Genomic DNA, 15,424 nt, shown 5'->3' with positions numbered 1-15,424 from the left:
GGGACAATTCTCGGCAGGACACCGGCAAAGGCACCGTCCTAATCACTGCGACGCTGTATCTGACATTAATAACTGTGTGTTGACTTATTTTGAGGGGACAGCAAATGTACACTGTTATACAAGCTGTACACTCACTACTTTACATTGTAGCAAAGTGTAATTTCTTCAGTGTTGTCACATGAAAAGATATCATAGAATATTTACAAAAATGTGAGGGGTGTACTCACTTTTGTGAGATACTGTATATACTACCAGCATACAATCTCTTATACCCTTCCCACCCACCCCAGCGCCCCTTTAAAGTTGTGTACACCTGGGGGCAGGAAGAATCATCGATCTCGCTGGCCACCGAACTTTAGTCCGGACCCACAGCGGTCTTTGACAGCTCAGTCTGTGTGCGAGGTGTACACAGAAAACATGCTCCGCACATAATCAGCTGCCCAATGACGCACATGTGCCGTGTGTGGGCATTAAAGCCCACCCTTTTGCCGTGGCACATATTGGCTGGGCAGTAGTAAATGGGTTAAATATACAAAACATGTTTAAGTACAATTTTTAAAAAAAATGACAAGATTGACACACAGCGGCTGCCTTTGCCAGATGCCAATTGTCTGTCTAGTACACAGACCGGCTGGATTCAGGAAGGTTGGAGTCCCTGACCTGTAACATACAGTACATGAGGATCTAAAGCCAGACAACCTTATATGCATTCTTGTTCCAGATAAGAGACAAAGAATTGCATGAGTAAGCATGAGGGAAAGCATGACTGTCAGCATTTGCAGAATGAGAAGTAGCAAGCCTACCAAGCCTCACTGTCTATCAGGAAAGGTTTCATCCAACTAAAGAACAGAGATCTAAACAGATCAATCGCTTCTAATAAAAGATTCAACGCTAATTAGTCTCTAAACCAGATCCCCTGAATACAGCACATTTAAACCCCAAAACAAAATATATATTGCAGCCTACTGGTTCTGAGAGCTCAGGTCGGAGCCACTGTACTAACAATCCAAATGTTAGTACAGCAATCTCCCCTGCTGTGCTATTATGTTCTGACAGGGGTCGACACCCACCAGAACCCTCCGATGAGTGCGTTCAGCTGTTGGCCATGAGCCGGTCAGCAGACCATTTCCGGTCATGACCCTTCGACCATGCTATACACAGGGGCCGAATGTTGGCTGGTTTCTATTGGACCGGCCAATGCCACCCAACATTTGGCCCGCTTGTACCAGGCTTTAGAGAACATTTTCAGCAAGAACAGAAAATACCAGTTGACCTTGCTAGCAATGCCTGGAGAAAGCACAAACCTTCTGATCGTCTTGTGTAAACTACTATCGTGTTTCCCCGAAAATAAGCCCGGGTCTTATAATAATTTTGGCAACCTAAAACACACTAGGGCTTATTTTCGGGGGATGTCATATTTTTTTTACGGTATGTACAATGATCTTAAAGTGGTTGTAACGCAAAAAAATAAAATCGTTTTCCTTTAAAGCATACCAGAATGCATAGTGCTTCTGCTGTGTCAATTATGCATCTCCTGTGTCCCCTGTCTTCTCCCCCCTCCCCCTCCCTGTCAGATCAGGACCTAAAAAGCTTCTTAAAATCCATCCTTATAGAGTTATACAGTTAGATTTAAAGGAATTGTGCCGATGTGGGGTGCAGTGTGTCTCCCTTTGTAATGGTTTTGTGGGCAATACCTTTCTTGCAGCTGACCTGGCGGTCGCATGGTCTCCCTTGGGCTCTTCTTCTCTGCTCCGGGATCCCCACTGGCATCGACCTGCTCAATGCACTGGAAGGGGGGGCGGCAGGCGTCGGGAGGCAGGAGAGGAAGGGGGAGCCGGTGTCCCGCTGGCATCTGTCTGCTCCATGAGCTGAGGAGGTAGGGGCTGCGGGCATCGGGCGCGAGGAGAGCGAAGGGGGAGCCGCTGTCCCTCTGGCATCTGTCTGCACCGTGCACTGGGCAGGGGGGGCTGCGGGCATCGGGCAGGAGGAGAGAAGAGGGGGGGGAGCCGCTGTCCCGCTGGCATGTGTCAGCTCCGTGCGCTGAGGAGGAAGGGGCTGCGGGCATCGGGCGGGAGGAGAGCGGAGGGGGGGAGCCGCTGTCTCACTGGCGTTGGTCCGCTCCGTGCACTGGGGAGGGGGGGGGGGGCGGGTGTCAGCCAGGAGGAGAGAAGAAGACCTCCGGCAATCATTCTGCAAGGTGGATCAAAACATTTTTTAACAAATTTTACTAGGTCTTATTTTCGGGGTAGGGCTTATATTGCAGCCCTCCCTGAATATCATGCTAGGTCTTATTTTCGGGGAAACACTGTAGTCCCATCAATCCACCATGTAATGAAGAACAAAGGAAGAAATCTATCACGTGTGATAACCATGGCTCCTTCCAGAGATATAGAGGAGAAATCAATATAGCAAGGGGTGGGATTGTGTCATTTGCAGGCTTATCAGCTGGGCTTAGACAGGCTTTAGGGCTGGGGGGCTGCCCCAGCCCTAAATGCAAGAAGAATTTATTTATTTATTTTTAAATAAAAGGCCTAAAAATATAATGGAAACACGTTACAAACGTAAACTCGCATGTGGAACTGCCCAGTGAACACAGCGGGATTGCGGTATTAAACCCTTTGCTTGCACTAAAAAAACTTTCTTTGAGGTTATTGAAGGTCACATTGAGTCTTTTTCAGACCTTAACCCCTTCACATCAACCATCCACAAATACGCATCACCCCAGTACTGTTTTTTAGAGCCAACGTTTGGCTTTTTAGTGATAACCATAGGTGTGCGCAGCCTATTGCATTTGGGTGTGCACCCTAAAAGGACCAATTGGGTGGGTGTGTGTATCTACAAATATATGACCCCAGCACATTGATCTCTCTGCTGGCACAGTGTAAAAAGAATTGTCCTCTTTTGGCAGAGCCGGTAAAAGGAAAATCTTTTCCATCTTCCTGCCGTCACACGGAGCAATAATGCTAATGCGCATGGGCCGATTAGGGTGTGCCCAGGCACATCCGGCACACCCTGTGCGCACACCTACGGTGATAACTGATGCAGCTAAAAGCCACTCGGCTGTTATCCTAAGAAGCAGGAGGGGGTCAAGGGCCCCTCCCCCCACCGCCTTTCACGGCTCTCCCATCCCACAAAAAGCCTGAGTGCCCAGCCGGCAAGTCTGCCAGCTGGCTGCAGACCCGAATAAAGCCAGAATCGGCTTCAATTGGGCCTCCTATCTAGAAACCCAGAAGCAATGTCATGACATCACTGCCCCTTTCACTCGGCTGCCAATGGCGCCGATTTTGAAAAAAAAACCTAGTACTCCAAAATGAGGATTTTGCCACTTTGAATACTTTTAAGTGCAAAGGAGGGATTTGGGTCTTGGGGCTCTTTCAAACGGGCAGACCGTATGTCCCCTTTTTCATCCATCCGTGTACGGATGAAAAAGGGACATACATTGGTCCCTATGAGATTGAGGGTGTCACCCGATCTCGCCCAGTTCCGCAATCCTCCGATTCTGCAGACGGAGGAAAACCCTATTTTTCCATCAGTCTACGGATCGGATGAACACAGACAGACAGTACGTGTTCATCCGATCACCCCTTAAAGGAGAACTGAGATCTGACAGGGCGGTCCCTGCACAGTGTGCGGGGACCGCCCTGTCATCCACCTGCTCAGCGAGGATCAATGTAGTGATCCACGCTGAGCAAGCGGAGGTTCACGGGGAGGATCATCACGGATCCGTCCTGTGTGAAAGAGGCCTTATAGACACCAGATCACTCCACAAAGAATACCTGTCATAAGAGATGTTTACATCGTTTTTTTTACAACGTTTTTTTTTTAACCTGATCATTAAAACGCCCTTGCCTACACACAATCGCAAACAAAAAATGCTCTAGCAAAGCGCGGTGACGTACAACACGTACAACGACACTATAAAAAGGAAGTTCCATTCGGATGGCGCCACCCTTTGGGCTGCTTTTGCTGATTTTGTGTTCATAAAAGACGATTAACGCTTTTCTGTCTGTTACAGCGTGATGAATGTGCTTACTCCATTACGAACACTAGTTTTACCAGAACGAGCGCTCCCGTCTCATAACTTGCTTCTGAGCATGCGCATTTTTTTTCCCACGTCGTTAAAGCCCACAAACGACCATTTTTTTACGGCGTTAAAAACGACGAGAAAAAATAGGGCATGTTCAAAATTGTTATGTCCATTTTCTACATCGTGAAAAATGCTCTGGAGAACACACACGATAGTTTTTAATGACATTAAAAAAAAAAACGTTTTTTACAAACCTTGTGTGTACGCGGCATCAGAAATGTAAAACATGAACTAGTTTAGATCGGAGCTTGTTCTACATGATGATGTCCTTTTATGAGAATTAAGTCCTGCAAGATACGTTCGATGTGTCAGCACACATTCTAATCTGTCATATGCCAACTCATTCATGTAATAAGAAACATCTGTGGTCACTAGTATCAGAGAAGTCACATCCGTCCTACCAACAAGACCAGCACGCGACTATCACTGATAACACCCTTGTAGGTTTGTGTACACCATGTGTGGCCTAAAACCCCGTCATGGCACACTGCCACTCTGACTAACTGTCATGTTTTCCTGTTGATAAATCTACAAAGGGCTGGCAGTCTACATACAAAGTCTAAACCTCTACAGCAAGCTAGAAATGTACTATAACAATACATGATATATTGGGGGCAGAGACTGATGTAGTGTTGAGGATCCCCTCACTTTAATATATGCGCTAGAAGGCTAAAATTTCTAACTGCTATATAGGGAGAGAGCAAAGCTAACAAGTTCATTCGGTATCCACTCAGCTATGGCCTTTGCACTTACACAGACAGTGTACATAAGACTGTACAATGAGATTCTAATGTGTATGGTCTGCTTTACGGGCTTATTTATAAAGCAGCAAACAATGGGTTCTCCGATCATTTGCCCCGTAAGCTTTTCTTGTACGTTGGCTGGAGTTACATTGACTAGACATCTGTAGCCTAGTTGCCGATGGTGAATTGGTGGCGTATCAAGCGTGTGAAAAAACGTGCTTAAAGTGGAGGTCACCCTAAAAACGAATTTTTAACATTAGAGCCAGCATAGTAAGGGCATATACTTTCGGCAGGTTTTTTTTTTTTTACCTCCGTACTTACCTTTATACTGTATTCCGATTTGGTCCAGGGCTTCCACGTTCTGATGACTTCGGGACTGGGCGTTCCTATCCCTGCCTCAGGGTTCTGATGACTGCGGGACTGGGCGTTCCTATCCCTGCCTCAGGGTTCTGATGACTGCGGGACTGGGCGTTCCTATCCCTGCCTCAGGGTTCTGATGACTGCGGGACTGGGCGTTCCTATCCTTCGGTTCGATGATTGACGGCTTGTGATGCGCGTTGTGCGACAGGTCACCTGTTTCACAAGCCGTCAATCATCGAACGGAAGGATAGGAACGCCCAGTCCTGCAGTCATCGGAACCCGGAAGGCCTGAACTAAAACAGAATATAAAAAGGTATGTACGGAGAAAAAAAAAAAAAAACGCCGAAAGTAAATGCCCTTACTATGCTGGCTCTGCTAGATGTAATATTAAAAAAAATCATTTTGGGTGAACCCCCGCTTTAACTGATCAATGAACCGCCCAAACTTGTGAAAGGGGCCTAGTTACATAGTTCGAATTAAACCGACTCGATGTGCTCCCATTACATAGCTAGTCAGGTTTAAAAAAAAAAAAAGACACAAGTCCATCTAGTTCAACCATAAAAAATATCGTACAATCCCATATACACAATTCTATACCCACAGTTGATCTAGAGAAAGTCGAAAACCCCCAGCAGAGCACAATCCAATTTGCTACAGCAGGGGAAAGAATTCTTTCCTGATCCCCCGAGAAGCAATCGGATTTTCTCTGGATTAACTTTACCTATAAAATGTCAGTACCCAGTTATATTATTATGTACATTCAGGAAAGATTCCAGGCCTTTCTTAAAGCAATCTACTGAGCTGGTCAGAACCACCTCTGAGGGAGTCTGTTCAACTTTTTTACAACTGTGAAGAGCCCTTTTTGTATTTGGAGATGAATTCTCTTTTTCTCCAGACAAAGAGTGCCCCCTTGTCCCCTTGTGCCCCCTTGTCCTCTGTGTTGACCGTAAAGTGAATAAGCCAACACCAAGTTCACTTGCTTCACAGATTTATAAGCCAGCTTTAATTCAGACATCCCTGAAAGACATTTTAGCCAGGTCCAGGACATTTTATTCGTTTCTCCAGTTGCATCAGAGTAGTATAGTTTATTCAAGCTATGATTGGATAGTGAAATAGCAGATCCTGAATACTGAGGTAATCTCGGAGCCCTCCCCTCCAATGACAAAGATAGCGCTGCCCCTTTCCAAAGCTGAACGCTGGTATACGGGGTATTACAGAAGGTATTGAAAAATCAAGACTGAAGAAATACATGTAGCACTGTCCCTGTAGGGCTTGCTGAGTGTTGACTTCATAGGCCTCCCCCTGGTTACCTGCAGCTGGTTGCTAAGGGTTTTCATTTGGTTGCTAGGGGTTTCCACTCGTCCCACCCTAAGGCCCCTTTCACATTGGGGCGTTTTTCATGCGGTACAGCGCTAAAAATAGCGCTGCTATACCGCATGAAAAATCATGCCCTGTAGTGTTCAATGTGAAAGCCGAAGGCGGGCGGGCAACGCGGGCGGTATTAACCCTTTTTCGGCCGCTAGCGGGGGTTAAAACCTCACCGCTAGCGCCCGAATATCGCGGTAAACACGACGGTATAGCCGCGCTACAAATAGCGCGGCTATACCGTCACCGCGGCTCCACGCTGCAATGTGAAAGCAGCCTTACTCCTGCTTGCTCGTTACTCAATGACCAGTGCAGGGCATTTTGTGTTTTTGTATTTTATTTAGAACTTGGCTGGGAAAAGGGATTAGTGGGATACTCCAACTTGAACTATTCACAGTGGATAAGGACAACTCTCACTTGGCCTCACAAGATTATTTGTGGAAACCATCACACTACTTTAACTATACAGCCACATGTATGGAGGAATGAACTCTTCTTGCTCTCGCTAGCAGCAGACTTGATGCACTACATTATCTTCGGGACACTCTCTAGCATCCCCTCTGCAGACAAACGTCCACCGACTCTTCTAGCTGAAGGGGGTGGCCCTCACTCGCCAGGCCCCAGAGACACAGAGCTGTACTCACAGTAGGCAGAATTAGATCCCTCCTGCTGTCTCTCTTCCAGTCAGCCAGGACCTCTGGATTCAGCTTCTCTCCCTCGCTAGGCCCTTGGGTCGACCACCCAAGGCCGCACAACCCCCTCCGCAGAGGAGAGGGCAGATGCCCCCTCCCTCCTGGACTCTGTTCCCCTGGCTCAACTAACTCCGAGCACATGTACCCTGGGCTTTTATACAGTATCCCAACATGCAACGCAGCACTTTTCCTCTGCCAACTGACAGGACGGTAACAAAGTCTGTGCACCCACCTGTCAGGGCCCCTCCCGCTGTCCAATATGCCTCCCATGGGACCAGTGAGGGACAGTCAATCTAGCTGAGCTGCACCTGAGTACAATGAGCAGACCTAACCAATAGATCCTGCTCCCTGGTAGGCAGAGAGCACTCTTTACCTGACCATCTTCCTGGTAAGCAGAAAAGGCCCAAAACTACACTACACTTCTAGCACCTACCTAAGGGCCCTTTCACACGGGCGGATCAGTAATGATCCGCCTCCGTGTGTCCGCTTTGCTCAGCGGGGATCCTCCGTAAAATCCCCGCTGAGCCGTCGGCTGACAGGGAGGTCCCCGCACACTGTGCAGGGACCGCCCTGTCTTTCCTCCGCTCTCCCCTATGGGGGATCGGATGAACACGGACCGTATGTCTGTGTTCACCCGATCTGATCCGCCAGACGGAAGAAAAATAGGGATTTTCTTCCGTCCGAAAAATCGGATCATTGCGGAGGCGGGTGATTACGGGTGTCAACAGATGGTCATCCGCTGACACCCGCAATCACATAGGGACCAATGTATGTCCCGTTTTCATCCGCAACGGATGGATGAAAATGCGGACATACGGTCCGCACATGTGAAAGGGGCCTTAGAGGGTGCTACATACATGAAAATGTTAATAAATTCTTTACTGCATTACCGTTTTATTTTTCTTGCTTTCGTTACCATAAAAAGATCAGCGCTTTCTATATGTACCAGAAACATGTACCTATTGATTCCTCTAGGTATTGTAAGAGTTACTCAAATTTTCACTGAAACTCTAACCCTCCTCTGCTAAGGAGAACAAGACCATCTCCATACAAAGCCATGCTGCTTTCCTAAGAAATTAAGCGTTTAATCCACACTCTTAACGAATATCTCTCCTCTTTCCCAGTACAGAGCTACACAATGCAACCAGATGCCAAATGACTCTTAACGGTCCCTACAATACTTCTAAACACCAAGTCACTGGGCTTACTCCGACGCATTTGATAAGAATGTACATAATTATTAAATTAGTCAACATTGCCTTATATGGCTGGAGTGGTCCTACAAACACTCCAGGGACAACAAGTAGGATGACTGCCAATTATTCTGCTCTGGAAAATATGAGAAGGACAAAAACCCCATCCTATCCGTGAAGCCAGAGTATTCAAATGCCGTGCACCAGAAAGGACAAGCTTTATATTTTAATCCTGTTTAAAATTTATGGCCTAACCGGCTTCCCAGGCATTGCATTTATGTCAAATGTTATTGGCGGTTTTACCAGACAAAAAAAAATATATATATAATTTAAATCTGAGCAAAAAAAATAAAAAAATAAGGACTTCTGACATACATGCACATTTTACGGTTTCTAAAAAATGCTTAAAGCGGAGCTCCGCTGAAAAAAAAATATTAAAAGCCAGCAGCTACAAATACTGCAGCTGCTGACTTTTAATATTAGGACACTTACCTGTCCTGGAGTGCAGAGGACGAGCGATCGATAGTCACTCTGCTGCTCCCCCCGCCATCCTCGGTGAGGGAACCAGGAAGTGAAGCGCTCCGGCTTCACTGCCCGGTTCCCTACGGCGCATGCACGAGGCGCGCTACACCTGCCGATTGGCTCCCGATGTGTACTGGGAGCCGAGTGTTCCCAGAACACAACAGGGGGAGGTCATGCCCGCAGTCTGCCCGAGACTCTGTGGCCAGAAGTGGGTGCAAATACCTGTCTTTAGACAGGTATCTGCACCCCCCTTCCCCCTGATAGGTGTCAAAAGTGACACCGGAGGGGGGGGGGGGGGGGGGTTCCGATCAGCGGGAGTTCCACTTTAGGGTGGAGCTCCGCTTTAACATGGCAGAAATCAGTGAGCTCCCAATGAGCTTACAACAGTTCCGATTGAAAACAAAAGAAGGAGGGGGATGGGAAGGGAAGGAAAAACACAAAACTAGGGATGATCAGAAAGGAAAAGAAAAAGTAAAGAGGGAGAGGGAGGGAGGACAAGATACAGCACAGGCTGTGACCCTGGGGCATACACGGACGGTACATGCACACAAGGTGTTTGCAAGACGATCTATGTTATATGGGAGATGCTGTTCCTTTATTGATGGATGGCCTTATGTTTGCCTCTGTGAGCTGTCTTTTGCCCCAGCTTTAGGTCCCCTAGTGGATTTTTAAGGGATTCGGTTACCTGCATCTCTATCCCCGACACGTCTTCTTCTGCCTGGGGACTGTAATGTGTATTTGCTCATGTCATTATTGACATATTTGGCCTGGACCTGCGATCGTCGATCTCTAAACATATTTTTTGTACTATCTACTACCATCGGTATATATTTCATCTATCATTGGAATCTTCCTGGATGATTATATCCACCGCTGTGTATCAGATTGTGAAAATCATGGCTACATAGTAGCAATAATCCTGTTCATTTCGTCCTGAAGAAGCCCCACGGTGAAACGCGTAGGCGACTTCAATAGGATTCTTTCACTATTCTCTTGTTCTGAATGGTTGTATTGTGATTATCAGTTGCACTCCATTATACCATTGTTAGTGTACATTTTGTAAATTTATGTAATAAAATATATATTTTTTATACTTCCACGAGCCTCAAAGTCCGATTTTGCCCACTCTTCTTGAAGGGGTACTGTTCTATATTCTTACAACAGTTCCTTTGCAGCATCAAAATCCCAAGAAGCGTACAGTAAAACCTTGGATTGCGAGCATAATTTGTTGCAGAAACATGCTTGTAATCCAAAGCACTCGTATATCAAAGCAAATTTCCCCATAAGAAATAATGGAAATGATTAAATGATTCGTTCCACAACCATTTATTCATAAGCCCTTCAGTTTATAGTCCATATAAAAAGATTATGGCAATGTGATAGGTAGTGTAACTATAAAATGTCCATCCACAAATGGAAGCATCCACAAGGGGATTAGAAGTAAAATCCAGCAGGAGCTACAGAATAGAAAAGAGAAGAGAGGCGCCTCTAAGTGTAGCAATATGGTTACATTTAATGAAGGTACAACTAACCGTCTATGTGGACGGCTTTACCCCGGATGCCTGGATACTTAGATGTGCCTGTTTTAATGATCAATCATGTGAGTTTCTAAATGTTGTACCTTCATTAAATGTAACCATATTTCTACACTTAGAGGCGCCTCTCTTCTCTTTAATACTCAGTGGTGACTAGGGATGAGCTCCGGCGTGTTCGCACACTCCATGTGCAGAGCCCGCCAGGAAGTCGGCACGGCGCTGCGCTAATCACAGGCAGGGAGACATTGTCCCGATGTGCGGCTGCAGAGATCTGGAAATGTCTCACTGCCTGTAATTAGCGCAGCGCCATGCCGACGTCCTGGCAGGGCTCTGCACATGGAGTGTGCGAACACGCTGGAGCTAATCCCTAGTTGTGACATGACACTACTCTTATATCAAGGCATCGCTTGTATATTTGTATATCAAGTCAAAATGTATTAAAACATTTTTGCTTGTCTTGCAAAATGCTATCAAACAAAGTTACTCTCAAACCAAGGTTTTACTGTAGTTAGCCCCGTCCAATTTTACCTCCTAGACTAAAGAACACATTCCTGTTATGCTGTGGAGGTGAGGGAGGGGAAGAGATGTGCTATACATTTTATTTTATTTAGTTTGCCAAAAGTACATGCACAAAACTTAAACCTCATCCCAGTCTTAGGGTTCAATATTGAGTTGGCCCACCATTTGCAGCTACAACAGCTCCAATTCTTTTAAACTTCAAACTCGCTCATCCATGTCTTTATGGATCTTGCTTTGAGCACTTGTTTGCAGTCTTATTAGGAGAGGGAGGTCATCCCCAACCTGTTTCCACAAAGTTGGGAGCATGAAATTGTCCAAAATGTCTTGGTATGCAGACGCCTTAAGAGTTCTCTTCACTGGAACGAAGGGGCCAAGCCCAACCCCTGAAAAACAACCCCTGAAAAACAACCCCACACCATAATCCCCCCCCCACACCATAATCCCTCCTCCCCCCACAACATAATCTCCCATCCACCAAATAATTTTGACCAGTGCACAAAGCAAGGTCTATAAAGACATGGATGAGTGAGTGGGGTGGAAGAACTTGACTGGCCTGCACAGAGTCCTGACCTCAGACCTCATCCTTTGGGATGAATTAGAGAGTCTTGTCTGCTGGTGTCCAGCGATCGTGTCACGGAGCTGCAGAACAGGGAGATGCCTGTGTAAACAAGGCATCTCCCTGTTCTGCCCAGAGACAGGACACTGATAATCTGCTCCCTAGAATCACTCCCTAGGACACACTTAACCCCTTTCTCGCCCCCTACTGGTTAACCCCTTTCCTGCCAGTGTTATTTACACAGTAATCAGTGCATTTTTATAGCACCGATTGCTGTATAAATGACAATCGTCAGAAAAGAGCGTCAAAAGTGTCCAATGTGTCCGCCGTAATGTCGCAGTCACGATAAAGAATAAATAAAAAATAAAATCGCAGATCGTCCGCATTACTAGTAAAATAAATATTAATAAAAATGCCATAAATCTATCCCCTATTTCAGGGATATGCAATTAGCGGACCTCCAGATGTTGCAAAACTACAAATCCCATCATGCCTCTGCCTCTGGGTGTCATGCTCATGGCTGTCAGAGTCTTGCTATGCCTCATGGGATTTGTAGTTCTGCAACAGCTGGAGGTCCGCTAATTGCATATCCCCGCCCTATTTTGTAGATGCTATAACTTTTGCACAAACCGATCAAGATACGCTTATTGCAGGACGTCAATTTTGTTTGGGAACCACGTCGCACGGCCGCGCAATTGTCAGTTAAAGCGACGCAGTGCCGAATCGCAAAAAATGGCCTGGTCGTTGGGCAGCCAAATCCTCCGGGACTGACGTGGTTAAATATCTGTAAGCAGAAATCAGAAAGCACTGCAGAGCTAAGAGCTGCTGACACTGCTCTGTGTCTTGCATGATAGGTATGAGACCTCTTTCTGAATCCTCTACTGGGTAATTACCTTTCCATCTCTCTGCTTGTTGCATCAGCAATCCACTTCAGACATCAAAAGCATCTCTCAATGTAACCGACGGCTATGAGAAACATCTTATTACTAGAACATTGTTAGATTAGGCTTCCATGAGAACCAGCATAAGAGCCGGTTCACACTGGGCGGCACGACTTAGGGGGCGACTCGGCAAGGCGTCGTGAAGACGACTTCAGAGGCGACTTGCAAAATTACTTCTGTACAGAAGTCAATGCAAGTCGCCCCGAGTCACCCCCAAAGTCGTACAAGAACCTTTTTCTAAGTCGGAGCGACTTGCGTCGCTCCTATTAGAACGGTTCTATTGACTAGAATGGGACGCGACTTGTCGGGCTGGTGAGTCGCTTGACGAGTCGCTCCAGTGTGAACCGGCTCTCAAGACTATGGTGGGTGCATTTAGTTACACTCCTGTATTACAAACGTGGAAACAAAAACGGTTCCCGATCAGATCTGACAAAAGAACTGCTGCATTACATTTATGATGGGGGTAAAAATCAAAGGGCAGGTAGGTTCTGTTGCCTGCATTTTTGTAGACTCCTAAAGGGTATTTTCCAATTAAAAATCATCAATCACATACACACTTGCAGATATGAAAGACAGGAAATTCATATACATATGAATAGGTCTGATATATGAAAAGTCTTCCATAGCAAATATGCTTTTCTTGTTTCTTTAAAGGAGTTTTAAAGGAAAAAAAAAAAAGTTTGCCTAAAATTTATGTCTGCATTCTAGTTTCTGTTCTCTCATTCACTTCCTAGTTTGCATCGCTCATTCATGTAAAAACTACATTTCCCAGTATGAATTGCGGCACGCCCAGTAATTCACACCTCTTTGAAGTCTCTAACACGTAGAGAGCGTCCTGCCACACAGATGTAGTTCCCAGGAGGGGATGAGCACGTCACTGACCACCGCAGTAAGGCTCCATTCACACCTAGGCAGACAAATTTGCCGCGTTTTGTCGCCGCAAATCGCGGTACAAATAACGGCGTTTTGTACTGCGCCGGTATTGTCCGCCTAGATGTGCCCCAGATTGACCCCCTCTATGGAGATGGTTCCCATCTCCTAGCCGAACGCCGCCTGAAGAAAAGGTCCGGGACCTTTTTTCAGGCGGCAGGCGTCCGGCGTGGAGATGTGAACCATCTCCATAGAGGGACATGTGTTTTCATCCCTCTGGCGGCAGCGGCGTAGCACTACAGGCGTAAAAACGCCTAGGTGTGAATGGGGGCTAAAGCCTCCCATCACGGTGGTCAGTAAAATCAGACAAGCAGGAAGTGAACAGAACAGAGAAGAAATAGAGAAACTTCTGAGCAAAAACGAACAATGAGGAAGTGAAAAGAGGAATATCTGCAGGTAAAAGGATGCTTATTATAAAAAAAAATGTTTTCCTTTGCAACCCCTTTAAAACCTGCACTGCAAAAATGACAGTTGGGTGTTGATGTTTGCTGTTGGCGGCAAATTGTTCTTACATCAGCCCAACAGCAAAGAAATATAAACACCATTCTTTCAGCAAATTTGCATTTCAGATCGGGCAGAGCAGGGTAGTAACAATTTTCTACGAAGGGAAATATTTACTCTCCAGTTATGAAGGGTAAGCAAACATGCAGTATATGTTGAACCAGGTAAGAGAAAAACACAAAGCATCATACAGAGATTCTGTGAACTAGAAAACATTGAGAATTTCTGTTTTCTGCACTGTAGTCATGTGAAGACATTAGCATTTAGAAGTGCAGAACATAAGAGTGCAGGCAGGTTGGCTACCACTAGGAGGAGGTGCGGCGATATGTGATCTCCTGTCTGGAGGAGCCGTCATGGAACAGGAGGGAATAGCTGGATGGTAATGTAATACATTCCACTTCTGACTCACCGGTTTCTTCAAGAAAAATATGGACAATGCTCCAATTATTGGGATGTCTCCAATCAACGGTTCCAGAATGACTCTCACTGTACCATGAAGCTGAAAAAGGAGCAAATAACATTACAGAGAACCATTTGTGCTTTCTGGCCTAAACATGCCCATATGAAAAGAAGTGCTATGTACACACACACACACATATTATATATATATATATATATAAAAAAAAAAAGAGAAACAAAAAAGAAGCCTGCTCAGTTGCAATAAGAAAACGTTTTGATACCGTTTAATAAAAAGGAAAACAAATTAAACTCTACAAGGCTTTTTGTACATTTCTATCTTTTTCTGTATTCTCCTGACTTGTTGCTCCCAATAAATGGTGAATGCGGAAAAGCTACTTGCACTGCAAGACACCCTATCCTTAGGCCTCAACATACTCTACTAACATCCCCTCCTTGGCTTAGTTCCAGTAATCAGTACTAAAAGTCACAAGGCAAGTCTAGCTTGATTCTTGTTACATGAATTACAATTCCTCCCAGTTAAACCTGCTAGGTAGTTGTATTAATCATATGTAAAAATATGTGGTAGAAATAAAATTCCCAGATCACAAACAAAAAGCCAGAAATGCAGAATCAACGGGTCATACAAGGGTATGGGATAACAAATCCAATGTATGACGCCAATGATTTAGCAAAGTTTGATTGGCCAGGCCACTATGAGGTCACTCCTGTGCACGTGCACAGGAATCACAGTAGAGAGCAGTGCCGTAAATGTACACCGAGCTGCACATGTGTGGCTCTGTGTAAATAAATACTGGTCAGTGAGAAGGGCTTATGTCGCTTCTGTCATAAAAATTCTAGCTTTTAGTGTTTTTTTTTTATATATATAGTTTAGTTCTGCTTTTAGAATAAAGCAGGGTATACATGTTCAATTATATTTCATTCAACCAGTAAAAAAATAAATAAAAAAGGGATACCTGCATCAACACAAATGATGTGTAAAGCAGAGATCTCCCATGCCATTCTATTGTATTCTGACAGGGGTTATTCCCCCTAATGCCACCCCTCATCATAATACACCAGT

General features: G+C 45.5%; 1 protein-coding gene across 1 annotated transcript in view; it reads right to left on the bottom strand.

Annotated features, from left to right (window-relative positions):
- The window catches only part of ESYT2 (extended synaptotagmin 2), a 168,926-nt gene that overhangs the window by 64,058 nt on the left and 89,444 nt on the right, over positions 1-15,424 (bottom strand). Inside the window, 1 exon segment of the mRNA XM_040352693.1 lies at positions 14,354-14,443. Coding sequence (XP_040208627.1) covers positions 14,354-14,443 — 90 coding nt within the window.

Source organism: Rana temporaria, chromosome 5, assembly GCF_905171775.1.
Source record: "Rana temporaria chromosome 5, aRanTem1.1, whole genome shotgun sequence".
NCBI lineage: Eukaryota > Metazoa > Chordata > Amphibia > Anura > Ranidae > Rana > Rana temporaria.
This window is presented reverse-complemented; position numbering and strand designations above follow the sequence as displayed.